The sequence below is a fragment of the Aulonocara sp. 'chitande type north' Nkhata Bay genome, linkage group LG23 (genome assembly GCF_057382095.1).
Source record: "Aulonocara sp. 'chitande type north' Nkhata Bay isolate Kocher_YH1m ecotype deep benthic linkage group LG23, A_spYH_male_GT1.1, whole genome shotgun sequence".
Taxonomy (NCBI): Eukaryota; Metazoa; Chordata; class Actinopteri; order Cichliformes; family Cichlidae; genus Aulonocara; species Aulonocara sp. 'chitande type north' Nkhata Bay.
Window position 1 is genome coordinate 47086105 of NC_141365.1, and position 22860 is coordinate 47108964.

The 22860-nt window shown below is 43.3% G+C and overlaps 2 protein-coding genes across 2 annotated transcripts in view; both read left to right on the plus strand.

Annotated features, from left to right (window-relative positions):
• The window catches only part of LOC147302822 (ribonuclease inhibitor-like), a gene marked incomplete at its 5' end in the record, with an annotated part of 440111 nt that overhangs the window by 80335 nt on the left and 336916 nt on the right, over window positions 1-22860 (plus strand). The gene's annotated exons all lie outside the window — the stretch shown is intronic.
• On the plus strand, window positions 4605-9522 carry LOC147302826 (dynein axonemal heavy chain 5-like). The gene is made up of 5 exons (XM_086284518.1): window positions 4605-4830; window positions 5195-5295; window positions 8927-9115; window positions 9183-9257; window positions 9379-9522. Exons 1-5 carry the CDS (start codon window positions 4605-4607, stop codon window positions 9520-9522), a joined length of 735 nt encoding a protein of 244 aa, XP_086140644.1.

Sequence of the window (22860 nt, forward strand, 5' to 3'; positions counted from 1 at the left end):
CAAGTGTGTCAAGCCAACATCACTTTCTTTCAGGGCAAAAATGTCACTAAACTCTTTTAGTACCTGCCATAGACTCTCTTGCTGCTGTGGAGTCAGCCCCTCACAGTTCTTTGACCAGATACTCCTCACTGCTGAGAGCCTCTCCTCCTCCTCCGCTCGCTGTTCTGCTGGCGGTTCTGCAGGGGTCTCTGCGGTGGAGGTGGACGCCGCGGCAGATGCTGTGCAGACCGGGGGGGGGAATAAGCGGCACCTTCTTCCCATCAGGGAGTGCGAGGAAGCCTTTGCCTAAGTCCAGTACACCACCAATGGCTCGTAAAAAATCCAGCCCAAGGATGCAGGCGTACTGCACGTCAGCCACCCAGGCAGCATAAGACACACCGAGGTCCCCCACCTTGAATCGTCACTGGAACATGGCAAAAGCCGCCAACCTGGGTCCAGCCCACAGCGATGGCCGCACCAGGTGGGGGTGGCGGTGGAGTGGGGATGTCGTTCTCCCAGGCCCGTGTACTCCCGCCTACACGGGCCCATGGGCGTTTCCCTGAACCACTGCAAGCTTGGGGCACTGCCTGATGAGGTGTCCGACTTGTCCACATCCCCAGCAGCTCTGCGGTCGGCGGTGTGGGCCAGCCCGAGGGGAAGGCGACTGCAGCGAAGCCGCCTGCACCAAACTGCACAGGCCCGCTGGCGTCTCCGTCTGTTCCACAGGTGCTGACACAGCCCTCACCACGTGTGCGTCATCAGCGCCCCCAGAGGATCCCGCAAGCATCTCCCTCTCCAACGCTAGCTCCAGGGCTGCACTGAGTGTGGCCGGCCGAGCAAGCTGAGTTTGCATACGGAGCTCTTTAGGGCTCAGGGCCTGCAGGAACTGGTCCCGAGCTAACTCCGCCTGCACTGATGGTGGCATGCTGTCATACGCCCTCCGGCAAAGGCACTCGACTTCATGGGCCAAAATGCGGAGGGGCTCACCTGGCAATCTGCGTCTGTTGTGGAACTCCGACCTCAGCAGCACTGGTTGGTTATACTGCCCGAAGCGCCTCTGAAGTGCTCCGACCAGAGCATTATAATCTCCCCTCTGCTCCTCGGTTAGCAGCAGCAGGCATGCAGCTGCATCCTCACACAGGCACAAAGCCAACTGGAGAGCTTTATGTTCCTCAGACCAGCCAGCTGCAACAGCTAACAGCTCGAACTGTGCGATAAACACTTCCCATGGCGTCTTGCCGCTGAACTTAGGCGTTTTTATATGCGCTGCAGCTTGCTGGGCGCCGCCATGTTTGTTTACATCACGTGACGGCGCGCCAAGCGAGGTCGACTCCTTCCCGCCGGAATCGCGGCCGCTGTGCGAACAGTACCCGAGCCTAGTCAAACCTGGAGAAAATCCAGCCTCGGCAGACAGCCGCAGCGCCGTTTCCCTCACTCCATGGGCGGGCGAGCGCGGACGAACCTCCCTCTCCTCCGTCTCCTTCTTAATCCTGCCCGGCAACATCCTCGTCTCGTAACGGCAAGCGTCGCCAGCAACAGGGTGTCGGGCGTTCTGGGGTTCTTTTTTCTTTCTTCACTTCTGACACCAATGTAACGTTCACAAGAACCAGACGGTTGGGTCTCAGTTTGTCCGTTTATTCGGCACATAAGCAAGCGGGTTGCTAACTCAGGGGAGAGCGCCCTCGTGCTACCCCTCTCTTCAGCCTGGCACCCACACAACACAGAACCCAGGTCCCCCCTCCCCTTCCTCCACACCACCCTCCCTACTTCCTGCAGCACAACCAAACATGAATCTTAAAGGAACAACAACAGTGTGCAAAGATAACCAACATGTACAATAACACTTAACCATCGTTACAATATTATAATATAATGTAATATAATATTGGATAATATAGTGTAATATAATAAATCTATGAATAAATAATAAAGTGACTGAATAGTGGTATTGTCATGCGCTTTGGGTGCCTTGAAAAGCGCTATATAAACCCACTCCATTATTATTGTTATTATTGAATTACTTACGAGTTTAATTTGTCAGCAACTTCCTGCCAGCCCTCTCTCCTTGCTTTTGCAGCCTTTGCAGTGTTCCCTTGCGTTTTAATTAAACTCTGAAACTCCTGAAATCCCTCAATCAAGAGTTCTTGCTCTGCTGCCGGAAAATACCGAGCGCGCCCCTTCGACATTTTCGCCGACCAATCAGCGGGTTGCCGATCGATGTTTCTACTATTGATGCGTAGCCCCTTTTACGACACCCAGTAATGTCACATTACTGCGTCCAGCTGTACTAATCGTCAACAACAGGTGTGTTCGGGGAACCGGATTAGCGCGCTCACGGTTAGCGCGATGGTTTGGTCTTGGATGTGTCATTTGATCTTGGATGTAGTGAGCGACGTACGAAGAACGGGCCCCTGGTTTCTGTTTCTGTGTCTTCACTGTGTCCCACGTCTCCTTACTTTGGACTCTGTGTTATATTTCCTGTTTTACTTTGACAGTCCTGTGTTACTGTTTCCTGTCTCGTGTGTGTAATTGGTCCCAGCTGTGTTTCCCTCCTGCCTCCCATTCCCTGATTACTAAACTGCGTCCACGCCGCCGGCGCTCCTCTCCACAGCTGGATTCCAGGATTTCAGAGCATCCAGCTGTGGTGAGTGATGGAGACACTTTCTCTGCTCCCTCAGTAATCAGGACAGTTTATTGAACATCAGAGGACATAAAGGACTGTTTTTCACCTGCCCGTTCTGAACCTGGACATTAAAGACTGCTGGCTTCAAGGACATTAATCCCAGTGTCAGCCAGCCAATAACAGCCTGTGTTTTTCAGCTCTTTAGGAGTCAGAAATGAGAAAGACACAGACTGCTAACCTCTCCCTGCAGGAAATAAGCCCCGCCTCTTCCTGTCCTGTATATGAGTGATTTGATTCTGACATGAGACACAATGAGTTTCCTGTTTATTGTGACTTAAAGCGAGCAGCAATGACACTAAACTGTGTGTTTCCAGCTGAAGCTGCTTTTTGTGTTGCTCCCACAATCCTGTCTGAAACAGTCAGTGAGGAAAACTCAGTTTATGCTTCCAAGCTCATTGTGAGAGGGCACATTGTGTTCCTGCAAGTGCTGATTTTGTCTGCATCCCTGAGTTTAATGAGCTGCCTCCAAGGACTTGTGAAGCCCAGTGTGTTAAGGCTGCATCTCCCAGATGTTTCCACCTTTCCAGCACAGACGATAAATGTTCCCACAAAGGCTCAGCCAAAGACTGTTTGATTTTGTGAGTGTTGGCCTCAAGAGATTGCTCAGTGAGCACCTGAGTGTTTCTGGGACATCGGACACTACCTGGAACTTCAAGTCTGGTTCTGAAGCTGCACATGCAAAGACTGTTTCTGGTTGTAGAGACCTGGCTGTTCCAGGGATTGTAACCTCCCCAGAGGCTGAGCTGCTGACCTCAGCTGACTCTGGAGCCTTGAAGGTAACTAAGTTTGCACCGCTTGGGTGAGCCATCTCAGCTGCAACAGCCTCCACAGAGAGCTCACGCAAGCTTACCCAGCCTGCTGAGGATTTTATGCTGCTGCAGCCCAAAAGGCATCCTGAGCTGGCTGACAGCCACCCACAGCTTCAGCTGCCTCAGCCAGGGGTCTCCACACCTGCTGGCCCTGCATCTGCTCTGACTGGGGGCTCCGGAGAGCCGCGCCAGCCATCCATCTCTGCTGGGGCTCCTGTTTGAGAATGTAGGAGTGTAAACTTCAAATATCTGCTCGGTTTGTCAAGATATCACATATTTGCAAAAGTGCTCTGACGTTTTTGGAGACGTCTGTTACCCACCATCTGGATAGCTAACCGGGAGGTCGAGGGTCATTAGAGCCGGCGAGAACAGCGGACTCCCGGCACATCGTTTTTGGACCCCCACGGCCTTTGGCTGTTCAGGTTTAAACATGATATATAAGTCACTTAGATCACGTAAAAATGTTATCGTTTGGCTTTTTTCAGTGTTGTTTGTTTGGTTTGGCTGAAGTTACAGTTTTCACACAGCTGAATAAACGTCAAACAGAAAAGTGATTAAACAGAAGTGTGAGACGGTCGAGAGTTTACTCCAGTGTCCTGTTAGATTTTAGACAGCAAGGAGCAGACGGCTGAGTTTATTAAACTCCACCGAGACAGCGGTGACGCGGATCTGAAGGCCAGACCGTCACAGCCGCTCACTTCCCGCCTACCCGACCTTTGGAGGACCCGGCCCACGTAGACCTTGAAGGCCGGGTCCTCAGGAGGATGCAGCCTGTGAGTTTGGACACGCCATGACACATGATGTTCTACAGCTGATGTGTTTAAATGAGCTCTACAGGTGAACAGACTTATTAACGTTACCAGCATAATAAACTGTCCTGTCACTGAAGGTGTCTGCCCAACAAGGACGTGGTGCTGAATGCATCCAGACCCCTGCTGACTGTCTTTGCAGCTTCGGTCAAAGGTACAGTGTCCACTGTGACCCTGAGAGCAGGACACAGCCAGAGGTGAGTCAGCAGTTACAAACTAAATGCTGCTGACATGAATCAAACTGCTGGATAACCCACTGCTCATGAAAATGGCACCTTTCTGTTGCTTTTTGAGATTACTGAGAATATTTGAATTGTGACTCAGATGGCAGATCCAGGCTCTCAGCCTCCAGCTGAAACTTCCAGTCCTCCCCCAGCCAGAAGCTCTGATGCTGGGCTGAGAGACTTTGATCCTTCCCTGGATCCAGAAATCCAGGAGGGAGAAGGAGAACAGGACCTCCTTCCTGATCTGGAGAGGCCTGAGGGAAAGAAAGATGGAGCAGACAGAGCTTTGAACAAATCCAAACCTCCTGAGCTTCACCTCCACAAAGGTGCAGACACTGATGCACAGATTCACATGTGACACCTGCAGCGTCCAGCTTGTGCCGCTGACATTATCTCCACTCTGATACAAGCCTCATTCACTCGCTCACACACGTTCATACAATCACCTTTTCCTCACAGTCACACACATGAATGTAATGAGGGGAACTCGGGGTTCACTGTCATTCCTCAGGATGCTTTGATATGCAGACTGGAGGCTCTGTGGATGAAACACCGACTGTCTGAACCACTCTGAAGTGTTCATGATGGACTTCATCCTGATTAACACTACAATACTTGTTAGAGGCCTTTTATATGTAATAATATTCTTTTCCATTAAAGCTCTGAACATTCTCACTCTTTCTTGACCAGGTGTGACAGGTGAAGGACACCGGCGAATAGGAGGACAGAAGCTGAGAGCCATTAGTCACATGACTTCAGCTGCTGCTGCCTCACCAACCACTGGCCCCTCGGTGAGTCTAGAGTTACAGCAGTGACCACAGGAAGTGCACACGTGTGATCTAAAGCTACATGTGGGCCTGTGACCATCAGTCTTCTCACTGTGGTAGACGGGTTTGTGAGTCCCTGTGATGCTGGGAGTGTCCAGGACAGTCGCTCCTGATCGGGTCTCTCATGGAAAGCTGGTCCCAGGAATTCCTGGAAAATTCCTCCACAAAAGAGAACTGGGAACATAAGTGCAGAGTGACAGAGGTGCTCAGCAACCCTGCTGTTATATGGGAATAGAACCAGAATAGTCGGCAACCACTTGAGTTAAGTTAGCCAAAGAGATGCGACTCAGACTGACTTCATCATGTTGGCAACGTGTCTGCATTGATAAATTCCAGTTATTCACAAATCAGAGAATAATTCCAGTCATTCAGAGACAGATTGTGATTGTTTGGAGGATGTAATCGTTTCCCTTCAGGGAGCATGTTGGACGCTCAGTGTCCGGGTGATTAGCTGATGCAACTACTTATTATCAGTTTGTGAATATGAAGAAAATCAGTGCAGTCACTGGACAAACTCTGATTCTTCCTAGTTTCACTCTTGTTTCAGTCCAGTGTGACTGAGGTGGTAAAAAATGATCTGACTTTTAGCCACACAGCTGTCTGCTAGAGAAAAAGCCTTTGTGCACAACTTTCTTAAAGGCAAACGGCACCATGTTCACTGCAGCTGCAGCAAACGCAGCAAAGAGTGAAAGTTGGACTGAGAATGTTGTGACTGTTTCATGAGAAAGAGCAGGAAAACAAGCATCACACACCCAGACACAGTGCTGGGATTAGAATTAGACTTTAGAGCCAAATGTAGGACAAAAGCTTTAATATGAAAGAGGAAAACCCAACAACAGCCAGAGCACGAAGCTCAAAACTACACCAATCACCAAGAAAGCTGACAGGCCTGTGACACGTCAGAGACGCCGTTCAAATCATAAAGAAGTTGGTTTATTGACAAAATGTAAAAAACCAAAAGAATCAAGTCAACCTTCAGTTTCGAGCGAGTAGACCAATCAGGCACAGCAGCAGCTCTAGAATAAGCAACAATTTGATGTATTACAAACAACCTTTCATATACACACATACATATGGCTCATATGCTGTTTAAAAAGGGCTCAAAGACCCAACAGATTACACAAAGTACAAAAACACTTTCATTCAGACAACAGTCAGCTGTGCACGAGACAGAGAGCCGACTACAGTTAGTAACATGGACTCACTTTGTTTCAGACACGACACAAAGTAACACAAAGCCACAAAGAGCAGAAACATCAAAAAGGAGGCAGAGCAGCAGCAACTCTCCATGAGCTGTGAGGCTAACAGCCACCCACACTTCCTGTGATGCATAATGAAAACAACATTAACCTGAAGGATGATAACAACAGAAAGAAGTCTAAGCTAACGTTACACAGCGCTCACACAGCGCTGACTGTACAGGCCTCACACAGCTACGACCTGCATCCACAACACCTGATTCTACTGAACACAAACAAGTTAATGATATATGAGCAATCCAGGGAAGGCTTCCAGGAAGGTGAGGATCCAAAGACAGCTCTACAACAGCATCAGTCAGCAACAATTAGGGTTGCCAACCGTCCCTTAAAATACGGAATCGTCCCGTATTTAGAAACAAAAGTACACGTCCCGTATTGAGCTAATAAGGGACGCACTTTGTCCCGTAATACAGTGAGAATCAAAAGTAGTCTATAACTTTTAATGGAATTAACGCTTTGTTTGAAAACATAATTCCCAGCCCCTCTCCTGCTTTGTGACCAATGAGCTGACAGCACACTTACGAGTATGACAATTCAGATTACCGCTCATCTCATTGGTCAAGGAAAGGTCGCTTACGGAGAAAATACCGGAAGACAACAGATGACCACAACAAGAAGCATGGCCAACAGGGAAACAAACGCCGACACTGCGGTGCAAGTCTCGGATGACAGTACACCTAAAGCTGGGCAGACACTGTGCGATTTTTTCAGTCACGTTATTCAGCTCCTGCTCAAACTGCACGATTGACTCGCAGGGGTTAGAAGTTGGTAGGTCACGATGCAGGTCTCACACTATACCGCCCGATGCTCTGATGCGACCTGAGTGCTCACACTGTGCCTCCATAAAATGAAGGTTATAACAGAAAATCTGTCGCGCTCTCTCTCTCCGTCTTTCACTCACACAGACACACCACCACCATCAACTTTGCTAAATTGCTAATGAAAAACATTGATCGGGCAGTTGTGACTGAGCAGCAGTGTAAATCCAACTATTTTCACGGTTGTGTGCCTCCATTGCTTGTGTCCAGATCACACGCTGCACAGCCGTGCTGCTCCATCTTTTACACCAACGTTTACGTGTTTGCGCGCGAGCAGTGTGAGCGGCTGTGGTGAGACCCTCACGAGCGATTGATGATCGGGAGCTGGTCGTGAGGTGTTAATCACTTCTCGTTACCCCACGTATACTACACGATGCACGATGAAGGCCAAAATCGGTCCGATCACTCAAAAATCGGCTAAAATGGGCCTAAAACCGCACAGTGTGAGCCCAGCATTAGAGCAGCAATGTTTGTTCAGAGAAAGGGAAAAATGGGAAAAGGAAAACACCTGGCTGGAAAAAGTTAATATGGGCATGTGCAGTGAATATCAGCGCTATGTGGCCAGAAGTGTGATAATATAATTTATTTTGTGTAATAAACAACTGTAAGGATAGATGATTACAACAAATAGATGACTAATACATAAAAGTAATACATAGATGAATAATGATGATGAGTTAAGGTGCGTAATCATGGGAACAAGCGGGTTTACAAACAGGAGCAGCTGATTAGCATTAAGCCAATTGTACTAAATGCACTAAATGTGCACTGTTACAAGAATGTTTTTCTTTCTATTGTTTTCTATTATTTTAAGTTAAGCAGGACAGAGTTCTTTTAAAGAAAGATTTACTTATATTCTCAAAAGTTAAGCATGACAGGCTTCTGTTTAAGAAAGAGACCTGTTTTATCGTGTTAATGTTGTCATTTTGAGCTAAAAATAAATGGCTAAATGATCATTTGTTTCACATGTGTTCATATCACAAAGAATAGAATAGGATTTAAGTAGAACATATCTACTTAAATCAAATTCAAGTCAAATGGTTAAAAAAATAATTTCACACACAAAAAAAGAGCTAGAAAATTCACCACACTGGGAAGGGTGAAGACAACTGGGTCGCCCGGCCCTGGCCACGAGGTGTCCCTTATTTATTTTTCAGGGAGTTGGCAACCCTAGCAACAATGTTACTAATCACTGACTCTTTCATCCTTTTATACTCAATCAAAAAGTGCTGTGTTCACATTTGTTTCTGCTGAAATCCAGAGACTGAAAATGCGTCTTTTTAAAGTTTGAATAAACTGACTGAACTTCTCACGAGTCCAACCGTGAGGAACACTTCCCCCCATGACACATCACAGGACAACGTCTCAGTGGAGGGGGGACAGTAGCTCAGTTTAGGCAGTCACACTCAGAATCGATGCCTCCAGTCAGGGTCAAACGTGGTCCTCAGAAACCTGCAGATGTTTGGGCCAAGCTCTCACTGGTCTCTGCGTCTGTAGACTGAGCTGATGTTTCTCCAGGTGTCTGGTAAAAGGACGATGCTGCTGTCCAATGAGGCGAGGAGAGAAGTAGCCAAACAGGCGAGAGCCGTGAAGGAGGAACGGCGGGCAGCTCTGGATGCCCGACATAAATACCTGATGAGCAGGCTGGCAGACGCCGGCCGCCTGGAGGAGGCGGCGGTGGAAGACGCCATCGTCTCTGATGACAGAGTAAGTTCAGAGACGTGATCCTTCCTCAGAGTTGAACCTTTGAGTCATTAATGTCTGATTCTTCCAGTTCAGTCTGATCCATGAATTCTTTGCTGCAAACGGATCCAAGAAGCTGATTTTCTTCTATCAGGATGTCAAACAGGTAACTTTGATCACATTTCAATGACTGACACATGAAGGTCTAACCGCTCTTCATAATCTGCTGTCCTGTTTGTTGCAGCGTACTTTGTATTCATATCTTTTAATATCTGCCTTTCTCCCAGAGTCTGTCCTCCCGTCAGTCTTCCTTTGTGGACGCATCAAACTCAGCTGTGGCTCAGAGGAAACTCTTCCTCACTACGGGGAACTCTGAGGTTGGCTTCAGCTTTTTATGTTTAGTTCATGTGAGAATCACAGAAAAATGCTGATATGAGTGGAAGGTTCTGCTGGGAAATTGGCAAAGAGCAGATTATTGAACAGCGAGGCAGACAGTTCATTTCAGTGATGCCAGTTTATTAGAAACGAGGACTGTGGGGCTGCTGGAAGTCAGGACGGCCGTTCTCTGGATAAACCTGACAGCTGAGGTGGAGAGCAGGATTTATCCACAGACGGCTTCTTCCAAGCAAATGTCCTGAACACACCTGAGCTGAGGGTTACACAGTGTGTCCTGTGTGATCTCTGCTTTATGGTGGTTGAATCTCACAAATGTGACCATCAGACCTGACGACTTATTTGTGATGTTTTAATTAAAAATATCCTGGGTGAGGTGTTTGGGGCATGTCCCATGAGGAGGAGTCTCCAGGGCAGACCCAGGACACACTAGAGAGGTTATATCTCTCAGCAGGCCTGGGAATGCCTCAGTATTGTCCTGGATATGCTGGAGGAAGTGGTTGTTTAGGGAGGTCTGGGATTCTCTGCTTAGACTGCTGCACCTGTGACCCGGGACCAGATAAACAGGAAATGGATGTTTGAAATTCAAAGAAATCCTCTTTTAATAATGAGGAAAAAAGACAGCAGGAGATCCATCGCAACTAACAAAACACTTCAAACACATCAATGCATCAACTTTAATCAACTTCATTTGGTTCAAATGAAGGAATCTAACAAAGCACTCACTAAAATGAAACACCAGTTAGTTTCCCGAGCTCAACAGGTCGAACACCTGAGTTTGGTTTGCGGTGCAGTTTTTATTTCTTCTAGATAACTTGGGTTATTTGCACAGGAAGGTTTTTAAATGTATTTCTTAAGTACGATCTTATATGGGGGTTGATTTTATAGCATAACAGAATAATGTAATAACTCTAATAGAGTATAAAACATTTGCAGAATGAAGTACAAGGTGAAGAAAAGTCAGAACGTCCCTATTTGAAAATACAGTCTCAGAAGGTCAGAGATGGACAAATTCAGCTACAGAAACATGTGGCCATTTTTTTAAAGCCATAGAGCATATTACAGACGACACAAAGAGCAAACACTGTAAACTTCTAACCACAGACCTCACACAGCTCACACACGTCAGAGTGAAGCTGTCATTTCCTGAAGCTTCCACACAAGAGAACTGGCAACAAGGTGGAGTCCTCATGGATCACTAGCAGAGAAATGTGGGTGGGTGCCAGACCACATGGACTCGACTCACTTTCTTTCATACAAAGGAGCAGACTAATGCTGTCATCCTTAAAGACTAACTAGAAACAAGCAGTGCGCTCGCATCGACTCGACTTGTTTTGCAAGTTTGAAGTGAGATGGTACTTTGGAGTCAGCCTCCCGAGATGATGGCTGGTTTTTGAAAAACATCTCATATTTATACAATGAGTAGCAGACTTTCCTGACTTGCAGAGGTCAACGTCCTCCTCAGTCATGCGCCATGAGTGGCACAGATACTATTCATCAAATAACTAACATGGCCTTGATTGTTACTCCAGAGACTTATCTGCGATGTAGCTTTATAGCATTTTCATTAGCAATCGTATGATTTGTGTTACAATGACCTTTGTGGACGGGCCCGGACCCCCAGGCCTCGTCCGTGACGCCGACGGTGAGCGCAACGTTTTTGTTTTCTTGCGCTTAAAATAACCTGATCAGCGTTCTGCGGACGGTTTGTTTACATTTCTCACATCTGTGATTGTTCACACGGGTTGGACACGAGCAGAGAGGGCTTTCAAGATGAAAAAGCCAACGTGAAACTTTAACGGACGACAAAGTTTTTCAATCAAATCTCCGTCACACCCTTCCTTGACCTCATCACGTTATCCACCTTAGTCAAGGAACAGTGGTTCGGGAAAATATGCATTTGTTTTTTGGACCAGTTTAAAACGTATCTCAACTAGTGATGTGCAGATCGATACTGAAATATCGATTCCTCCGATACCCGTCATTGTGTCCGGCCCCTTGGCGTGCACACTCACAACAATGGCTGAGCGTAAACAGAGTCATGTGCAGACGTATTTTACCTCCACGAACAGCTGAGACGTGGTTTGCCATACATGTGGCAAGAATGTGAGGTGTTGTGGTAACACCGCTGACCTGGTCAAACACCTCAGAGTGAATCACATCACAGAATATGACGAGCGTATGTTGAGGCGAACTGAAGAGGAGGAGAGGGAGAGGTGCTGCCAGGGCGAGACAGACGTCTCTCACGGAGTCCTTTAATGCTGCAGGCAGGCAACAAATAGCCACAACTTCAGGTTTTTCATTTCTATATGATAATTCTGCATCATTAAGTGATAAGAACAAGTAATCTGATGTCCTGTGATCATTACGACGCTATAATTTGAGATAAAATAAAAGATAGAGTAAAAAAAATAAGTTTTTGTTCAGAGTATCGGTATCAGATCAGTATCGTCGATACCACCCTGAATTTTACTTGGTATCGGATCGGAAAGGAAATCAGTGGAAATCAAATCCTGCTTCTACAGGTGTCCAGTTCATTCACTCTGACCCCTCCAGATAAGCGTTGCCAGTTCTCACTGTGCTGTAGATCACATTTTCTTGTGTTTGGGGTTATAACGGTTACTTTTGAGGTCTGTGTTATAAAGCAAGTTAATCCTGAATTTAACTGGAGAAGACAAATTCCCACTGCGTGGTGTAGTGCACAGCCAGGCATTCTTTACATTAGTTCGTTTGACAAAACCAAAAAGCCGAAAGTATTTACTTGGAGTTTGGTTTGATGAAATAAGTGCCAGAATCAGTGAATACAAATGATTCCAATGACATGAAAACTGGTCGAAGGACAAATCCCTCAAGAAAAGCACGACTAGCACATTAAGTTTGTTTGTAATCATCATCATCTCTAACACCATGCGCACAACAATGATTTTGTTACAGAACACTAAGATAGTAAAATCTGGGAAATGATGATATTTCTTTCCAAAACTTCCTGTCTGGAAGACATTAAAGCTGCTGTGCCACCTGCAGCTTCTTTCAATCTATGTTATGTGAATATATCTTTTTTTTTGGGTTTGAACATCCATTCAAACTCACTCTCTGCCTAGCAAGTGTCATTCCCTCATTTCCTTGGGGTCCAGCTTCACATACGTGGCACTGAGCCTTTTCCTTTGTCACCTCTTTCTGCTACATGCCTAGCCTCCCAGTTTCTTGGTCTATTTTCTTCATTTCACTAACTACACTTCTTTTTCTTTGTAAATCTCTTCCTTCAAATACTTTCAAAATCACTTTTCTTTTTTCCCTTTCTTCTGTGCAGAGAAGACGTCAAACCCCTTCTTGGCAGTTTATCTCAATAAAGCTGTACTATCCCAGCCATCTGGTAAGTCTTCCCTACTACCCAGAGCCTGTTTATACTCCTGCATGTCTCTGCCTTCACTCACTTCCTCTTCTTGATGTCCAAACTCATCCTTCAAACTACCATTTGATGCTGCATAGCTGCATTCTCCCTGACACCTCCTTGTCTCCTGTCTTTTTGATTTCACCTTCTGCATAATATTTAGTTGCCCTGTGTGCAGCTTCCTCCACTTTCATATATTTCTACAAGTTCCTCCCTGTTCTTGAAGTATGTGTGCACCACGGCCATTTCCACTTGGAAAATCTGCCCCACATCTGTCTTTCTAGATTTCTCTCCTAAACACCACACCTACCCAACACCTCATAACCTCTGTTCCCTTCACCTAAATGTCCATTGAAGTCTGTGTCAATCACCACTGTAGTATGTGGTCTCTTGCACACAAAATGTGTCTACCCTCCACCTCCATAATATGAGTCCGCCAGCCCTCCCATTGCCAGTCAGAGTCCATAACAAGTCAAAAACATAAACAGCTCGAACGTATTATTTATTTAAAAAAGAGAGAGAGAGAGAGAGAGAGAGAGAGAGAGAGAGCTCAGTTGTCCTTGCTCTAGCATCAAGAGTCAGTGACTGGCTGTTCACTGCAGGCTCAGCAGTCCAATGGCCGATCAGCAACAAAACAAATAAAAAAATAAGACACGTTCTTGATTATGACAACAAACCACATCCAAAAAAATATGACAGCAACACTTTAAGTTTTGTGTGCATTCATCATGTGCAACTCTGCAGAAAGTCTCATGTCAAGGATGTGTGGACAGGGGGGCTATTAAAAAGTTCCAGTATACAGAATAGAAAACCATCAAATGAATGAAATAAAATCTGTTGTCACAGTGGTTTTTGAAGGAACAATTACTTCACAGATGGACAGCCTCATTATATTTGAGTTAAATCTGATGATACACACTTCACATCACCCTAGTTACATGTTTTTATTTGCCATGTGTATGTTATCCAAGGGAGGAAAAAAATGAAAAAGAAAACTTTTGATGTGTCCAGACATTTCTTCACATCAGCTGCCAGCAACCAGTTTCAGCATGTACAACTGTTGCAGTAAGTGTGCTCATGCAGACCAACTATGCTGGTCCACTGTTCTTAATGGTGCTGCATGTTGAGAAAGAAGTGAAACAAATGTTTTGTTTAACAAGTCCACTAGTGTTAGAATAACTTGGCATTTCCAATCTGTTTCTGCTGTAGTTCAATGAAAGGTTTCAGTTACTTAAGTTTGAGAAAAAACCAAAAAACCAAATTGCATTTACAATTGTAGTTTCATCTTGTTATAAGATATTTGAAATAAAAACAAACAAAAAACATGAACAAACAAACCACAAACAAACAAACCACAAACAAACCACAAACAAACAAACCACAAACAAACAAACCACAAACAAACAAACCACAAACAAACCACAAACAAACAAACCACAAACAAACAAACCACAAACAAACAAACCACTACATTTTCAGAAATATTTCTGCAGTCTGATTTACAAGTATAAACTTTCTGACCAAAACGCCACAATTTCATCCCTCAAACAAGTTGTCAACTGTGTCAACGACCAATGAGGACATCACTGCTACACTTGATGATACTCACACCTTGAAAAAGTGCAAAGGTTTCCCAACAGGACTTCGACGGTTGGTCTTCTTGATCAAGCTATAATCTGTTCTCATCAAAACCACCATAAAACCAGTTTGACAGGATGATGCTGATAAATCCCTCTAGACCTTTTTGTGACAGTATTAAAAGCTTGCTGGAAATTCTCTGTACTCATATTTGTGCTCAGTATCTGTAGGAGCCATTTTTGTGTGGGTACCTCATGTATGCCACTAGGGGTCACCTTTTGTGTTACATATGGTGTGTCTATTTAAGGTAGATAGGTCATTAGCAGCAGGTGTGTTGTTGTTGGGAAGGAGCAAACAGATTGTGACCGCTGCGCTGTTATGTTAAATTGTGTTGGAATAAAGAATCTAAAGGACAAGATAAGTATGGTTTCAGTTATTGAACTAAGTTTAATACGTTTATTCATACCAGTGACATTGCATTAACCTGCCAACAAACAGCTTAGTGGCTTTAAATGTAGGCTTAGCCTCGACAGCATCTATAACACCATTAAAATGCAGTAATGGCCACACAAAAAATAAAACGTGACCATATTCAGTTTAAGCCATTTTATGTGGTTTAGTTTATACACTTGAATCACAGTAGATGATAGCTTTCTGTTTTTAAATGTCTCCATTTATTGCAAACACTATAGTTACTGTTCTGCCTTTTATAAGGTAAACTGGATATTATGGTTGCAAACGGCCCTAGAGCTCCCTCTAGTGGCTGCTTTGTAATATGGGTTTGACTACTTTGGGAAAGGAACAATGAGAAGGTGAAAAAATCAAAGATGGCGGAAAGTTATCGTTCTAAGCTGATATGGACCTTAAAATGTTGTTGCCTTGGACAAGATATGTCTGTAAGTATGAGTGACGATAAAATAATTATTAACTTTTGTTTTGTGTAAAAATGGTACGATAATTTGTACATTTGAAAGTTTTATCTTGTTATCAAATCACTTTGATTGTCACATCACATGTGCAGGTACACTGGTACAGTACATGTGAGTGAAATTCTTGTTTGCGAGCTTCACAAGCAACAGAGGTGTGCAAAAATACAATAACGTAAAACAAGCAAAATATAAGAACGGCTAAATCTGAGACTAATAAATATATGTACAATATATAATAGTACATGCATTACTGGATGTGTATACTAAATATGTTTTTCTACGCGCGCGCGCGTGTGTGTGTGTGTACATATTTTACAAATTAAATAGAGTAAACAATAAAATAAAATATACAGAGGTTGGTAGTTGGACATGTGCAAAACAAGTGGCATTTATATACAGTGTGGAGTGCATAATGTTGAAGTTCCAGTAGTGAAGCTGAGGTGTCTATGACGTGTTCAGCAGTCTGATGGCCTGGTGGAAAAAGCTGTCTCTCAGTCTGCTGGTACGGGACCGGATGCTGCAGAACCTCCTTCCTGATGGAAGTAGTCTGAACAGTTGATGGCTGCGGTGACTGGAGTCCTTGATGATCCTCCCCGCTTTCCTCAGGCAGCGCTTCCTGTAGATGTCTTGGAGGGAGGGAAGCTCACCTCCAATTATCCGTTCAGAGCACCGCACTACTTGCTGGAGAGCTTTGCGGTTGTAAGCGGTGCTGTTGCCGTACCAGGTGGTGATGCATCCAGTGAGGATGCTCTCAATGGCACAGTGATAGAAGGTCCTGAGGATGCGGGGGCTCATGCCGAATCTTTTCAGTCTCCTGAGAAAGAAGAGGCGCTGCTGCGCCTTCTTCACTGTTTTGTTTATGTGTCCTGACCACGTAAGATCCTCAGCCAGATGTACCCCAAGGAAGCGGAAGCTGCTCACTCTCCACAGCAGCGCCGCTGATGGTGATGGGGGTGTGTACTTCTCTGCACCTCCGGAAGTCCACTATCAACTCCTTTGTCTTTGCGACGTTGAGGGTGAGATGGTTGTCTTGACACCAGTGGGTCAGGGCGCTGACCACCTCCCTGTAAGCCGTCTCATCACTGTTGGTGATAAGACCCACCACTGTAGTGTCGTCCGCAAACTTCACAATGATGTTGGAGTTGTTAGTGGCTGTGCAGTCGTAGGTGTAGAGTGAGTACAGGAGAGGGCTCAGTACACACCCCTGTGGTGCACCAGTGTTCAGTGTGATGGGGGATGAGGTGATGCTGCCCAGTCTGACTACTTGGCGTCTATCAGACAGGAAGTTAAGGATCCAGCTGCAGAGGGAGCTGCTCAGTCCTAGATCCTGCAGTTTCCTGTCCAGCTTCGAGGGAACGATGGTATTGAATGCTGAGCTGTAATCTACTGTTAGCTTGAAGTAAGAGTGTAACAAGCTAGTTTACAATGTTAGTTAGCTAATACAGTATTTTGTACTTTCAGTTTTACGATGGTCAAAGAGAAGGCAATGGTCAGAGGCCATTCTTCAATAAATCAGCACAGAAAGGAAAATAAGTCTGGTTATTGGAGCATCGTTATCTCGCTGTCTAGCTGGTGAAACTAAGGAACTCAGGGCGAGGACAGCAAAGTTACCAAAGGGGAAAAACGATCAAATTAAAACTGCATCATCTCAAAAATCACAAGTTTCTCTAAAATGTGTTTATTCTAGGGCTGCAGTTATTCATCATTTTAGTCATAAAGTATTTTATTGATTGTTCGAAAATTGAATTGGATTCGAAATAGTTTTCTTATTAACGAGCAATAATTATTATTATTCCAAAGAGAAAACACACGGGTCTTTTGGTTACCATTTTAGAAATTGCCATCCTTTAATGATTCATCTGTTAAGAAAAATATTTTGACTGCTTTTATCTAAAAAATATTTTGAGATGCTGAAATGCTGAAATAATAATAATAAAAAAAACAGACACTGATGTCAACATAAAGGTAAACACGCAATTTAGTTTCTTTAGTTTCTGGTTCTCTCCTGTATGGACTAGAGAACGCACGATACCACTTTTTTGTGTCCAGTATCGATATGAATCCGATACAGCGTATTTTTATAATCAATAAAACAGTTTTTTTAATATCTTTCTTTATTTTGTATAAGTTCATACTCAAGTTTTAAAAAATAAAACATTAAAGTTATTTAGTTATACCTGTATGCAAAAATCACACTGCACCCAAAATATTTCATAGTTCAGCAACACTGATCAATCTAATAAACTTAAACCTGCACCATCCTCCCTATTCTGGTATTTTAAAGAGTACTTAGCAGAAATATTAAACAACCTAACTAATAGGGTTGCAAACTCCCAGCAAAAAAAAAAACTAAAGGGAACCATCGCCCACCCTCTGCCTCGTGATGCTTAATCGACATAATCGACTTTAATTTAATGCATGTATTTAAAAAAAATGCACAGAAATCAATTATTTTTCAACAACAATTAAATAGATTCAACATCTTTCTTCAACAGAACTGCAGACTGCACAGATGGTATCTTCCCAAAGGAAAAAGTACTATAACTTACTAGGGTATATATTAGACTTAATAGTTACTATATACAATATCAGATTTCTATACATTTTACGTTAGATAAAAACTTTGGTTGTAAGATTCAGATAATTATTTATTAAAAGCGAGACATTTTAAACGAGAATAAGAAAGAAAAGTATTTCTTTGTGCCCCCCTTTTCCCTGTTAATGCCCCAGCTGGCCCCCTGGCAAAACCGTGCTAGACCCGCCCCTGCACAGTTACCAGCTGTCAGCTACTTATAGCATTAGGCATTAAAGTAATATTAAATAAATTCTAACAACAGCTTATCAAGCTTAAACGTGCTGCTGTGGTTTATCTGCTGGTTTCCTCTTTCTGGCGCAAAGTGGGAAACAAACAAGAGAGACGGAACTTGCGATCAGCTGATCATTGATTAGTTTCATGATTGAAGTAGCAGCAGGAGAAGGAGGGGGAGAGGAGGCGCGGCAGTCGCTCCATATATCGGTTGTTAAGCTTAACGTGGGAATGCGTTACAAACATTGAGAGAGAAACTTACAAACTTGCTTTACTTCTCTAGGACAGCTTTCACTGAGAAGAAATGCCGATTTGGAAACATGTAGCGAGGCGCTAAATGCTCCACCAGGCAACCGAGAGGTCTCTTGTTGTCACATGCAAGAAAGCATGCTCTGAAGAATATCCAGGTAGATAACTGTGGCGATATGTTGGTTATATTACTTTAAAGTGCAACTGGCTAATTCTTATTTTAGCCAACTCGAAAAGTAAAAATGATGCAACGACCTTGAAATAACACATTTATCTCACTGAAACATGTCATTTAAATAAAAACATTTACTGAAATTAAAATAAAGATACTGAATATAATATGGCTCAGATTTAATGGAATATAATGATCCTTTTGTGTTGCTGTTAAAGAAAGGGATAATGTGTGATTACTGTTTTTAAACTATGGGCTACAAACTAAATCCTTTTATTATTTCTGTCCTCGGTTTTAACTCATTAATAATCATTAGGATGAAGCCCCCTAAAAAACAACGTAAAGGTCATGAAAATGTAAACAATTTGGCATTTTGATGATGCATCATCCACATTAAAAAGTAGAGATCATATCAGCCCTGTATTTACTTGTATCGGATACATAAAACATCTTTCCGTATCGCACAGCACTACAGAAAGCTCTTTTCTAGGGTTGTATTAAACATCTGTAACTACCGTAACTCCTGATCCATTTCCTCAATTAAAAGAAGTCCAATGATTCCTGAGAGCAGCAACTCTGCACTTTTCATTAATATTTGCATCATTACGGTAATCCCAGGTACATTGTTGCAGCAGCCCCGTGAAGGCAAAGGTTGAGAGAATAGTGAGTGAGCGTGATGGAACAATGTTATCACACGTTTGGCTTCTTTTTACCATGTTTGTTTGTTTTGTTCTTTCATGTGTTATTTACCAAGATTTGGATGGTGTTCTGCCTCGAGTTACCATAATGTCCCTAACATCACAAAAAAGCACAGAGTTGCTGCTTTCAAGAACTGCTGGAATTTCTCATTTGCCCCAATGGTTCAAGACTCAAGTTAGGCTAAAAACACTGGGACCAGTTTAAATGGGTTCATGTGTGTCAGCTGCATCGTCACTGCTGCTCTTATGTTATGTGTTTTTGTTGAAAACTAGGTGCTGTTTGGCCTTAATGATGTCAAACTTTTCATTCACTTGTTTGCTCCTAAATACGTTTCTATTGCAGGTCTTTTCCAGTTGAAAATGTGAGTGAGCACTACACAAATTACTGACACTGAAATACACTGAAAAGAAAAACAACTAAACTAAATCCAAACAAAAACAACTAAACGAAGTAGTTACACACGTTATAGAATATATATACTGGGCATACAAGCCTGGCCTAAGCTTTCTGTCAGGAAGACTGCAGCAGTCCAGGAGTTGGGTTAACTGTCTTTAAGTCCCACAGAAGAAATGTTTACATCAAAGTGCTTGCCAGGCTTAATCCAAATTAGGTACAGCCATACTTGAACTTATCATTGTATAGTATGTGGGACTATGAGCAATGGTTTTCTGGAAACAGAAACAGGCAATTTTATCATTAGTAGAGTCACAAATAACTAGAAAAACAATTGAAAACATAATGTACTCAACACAGCAATATCTCACAATATCCACAAGGGGTCACTATAGCTCATATATTGCCTAAATAGCACGTCATACAAATTGCCAATCATAAGGCACGGACATGGCAAGCTAGCCACAGTTAAACTAAACAATAGAAAAGTCCTTTATTTGTAATACCGCTGGATGTAATGACTGCGGGAGATTACAGCCACTGCTATTAACTTAGTGCCAAATAATCCTACCAACATGGTATCAAAGAACTGAGGCATAACTTTAACATGCACAAACAATTATAACAGCTTCATGCGAGTCATCCTGCCAAAAGGACTAACACTCACAGGTTCATAAACACACAACTTAATCACACGAAACAACTGCGATGCTCTGCAGTGGCACCTTTAGTCACTCCCACTCTGCGTGCTGAGCACATGCCCACTGATACGCTTATTTCCTTTGAGTGTGCTTGATTTCTGCCTCTAGACATTCTGAGGCCGAGTCAGAGCAGGAAACTTGAGCACACGTGGTCTCATTAAATCAGACAGCTGGAGTCATTTAAAAAGGATCTTTTAAGCAGTGCTGTCCCTCAGCTTCATAGTAGATCCATCTATGGATCAGTTTGAAAATCCTAGCTGTCTTCTTTCCAGTTATCATGTTACAAGATTTTAAGAAAACTTGAACGCTGATCATGAGTTGAATGCCACTGATCTTCAAAATCATCCAAGCTTTTTGATAAATGCACACAAAAGTCGGGTGTCCATGCCACCCGCATGCAAGGTGACAAAAATACCCCAATCAGCCTTTCAAGCTGACAGCTAAAGAAACCATTTCACCAGATTTAGCTTCTTGGATATTGTGTTCACTATACTGTGTTCAAAATGTACTTCTCATTTAATAGAAGAAATGTAATCATGTCAATATAGAGGATTTCAAATTCTCACTCCTGTTAATTAAAAAAAAGAAAAAAGTAGGATAAGACATGAGAAACTCCTTGAAAAGGACAGTCTCCATTATAGCACCTCATGGAAGCTTTGTTAGACGACCTGTCATTAAAAACTAGAAAGACCATCCAGCATCGGGAGCTTTCAGACTTCCAGGTATGACAACAAGCCTATTGCTGGTTTGCCCACTCTGACTGTGTCAGTATTTGCTCCACATACCAACTGCTCTGACCCTAAAGTAAGCCAGAATCACACACAGCCACATGTAGGCACATTCCAACCACAAAGAATAACTGGGGATTCTTCATCCTGTAAACATCCTGAACAACTGGTTTTGGTGGTTTGATGGGAACAGATCCTCACCTGATCAGGAATACCAACGATCACCCCACCACTCATGTCTTGTTGGGAAATGTTTGCAGTCCTCAAGCTGTGAAAGTCATCAGGTGCAGCAGTCATGAATACCATGTAAACATCCCTGTTGGTAGGACAAAGAAATAACAGTGGGATTCATTCGAGAAAACAGAACTTGTTTGATTCCCTGTCTGACAAAAAGAAATTAATGCAACGTAAAAATTCGATTTAAAAAATCAGCAGCATCATATGTAACCAGGTCCTAAATTACATATTGTTATAATTACACAAAATTTGTTCTAAAGCCCAAACTGCTCCTGGTATATCTGACTTTTAGCACCTCCAAGCCTGTAGTCATCTTGGTTATTAGTTAGGCCCCTCCCCCGTGTGTCGCTATGTGTATAGGCACTGTTAATGCTAGCATGAACAGATCATTCTTGCTGGCTGTTGTAGTGGCTTGAGCTAACTCTCATCCCAACTGTTTATATTTGGTTTAGGAGCTGGAGTGGGCATTAATGCTCCACAATTTACAAGCTGGGACCTGCCGCTAATCCATGGTTAAAGCCTTTACCCACATCAACACTGCAGGCAGAGGCTAACATCTGCAATACTATTAATAATTACACATAACTGTAGCAACAACAAAGAGAGGCTCGAACAAGAAAGGCTTGAAACCCTTAGAAAAGACTGATCAGAGTTGGTTCAATGAACTCTGATCGTGTTCATTCGGAGTTAAGCTCGTGTGTGTTTAGAGACAGAAAGCCATCATGTTACCAGGATTCTCCAGAGAAACACAGAAATAAAGAGCAGAGCCTCCATCTTCATTTAGTGGACAGAGGAATATGATCACAAATCAGTGTGGGCCAAAATTTGTATCTTAAAAACTAGGAGGGGATAAAGTTATACCAACATACTGTAATATTTTTATAATATACACTAGCAAACTTTCATGCTGTGTGTGATATTAAAAATATTGTATTGTGTGATATCACATTCTATTGTGATACAGCATTTTAATCTGACCTTTGATTTCTAAATGCTTCATTAAACTGTCAAATATACAAATATAGACAACTGTGGGATTTGTCTAAAGTATTTGCATATGCCATAGAAATGTTAGCACTCACAGTTTACTGGGCAAGGTTTATGCAAAGTTTCAACAAGACCAGTCCACTTATGACAAACGCGATCATACGAGCATTATAGTACGATGCAGTCTCTGCATGATATGACTATCTATTCAGCTGTAACCTGACAGGGACAAAGTCTAGGAGACAGAAACTGAAGATAGACACCATTTACTGATGGACCTGTTATATTAGGTGACAATTCCACGTGAAAGTCAAAAGAAATGAATACATACAGGGCAAGTCTTTATGAGGCAAACATGATATGCATCTCACACGAAAGCGATTTAGGTGATTTTCTGTGAGAAATGTGTAAAAAGATCCGTACTCTGAATTTCAGATACTATTGATCTGTTTGTTGTGTGTCTGAGGGTTTACGCAGGGACGTTTTGTGTAAGCACTGATTGCTAC

Excerpts from the sequence above, each read along its gene's own strand:
- LOC147302826 (XM_086284518.1), top strand. The coding sequence starts at position 4,605 with ATGGCAGATCCAGGCTCTCAGCCTCCAGCTGAAACTTCCAGTCCTCCC. Across the intron at positions 4,831-5,194 it reads TGAGCTTCACCTCCACAAAG|GTGTGACAGGTGAAGGACAC; the intron begins GTGCAGACACTG and ends TTTCTTGACCAG. Across the intron at positions 9,258-9,378 it reads TCTATCAGGATGTCAAACAG|AGTCTGTCCTCCCGTCAGTC; the intron begins GTAACTTTGATC and ends CCTTTCTCCCAG.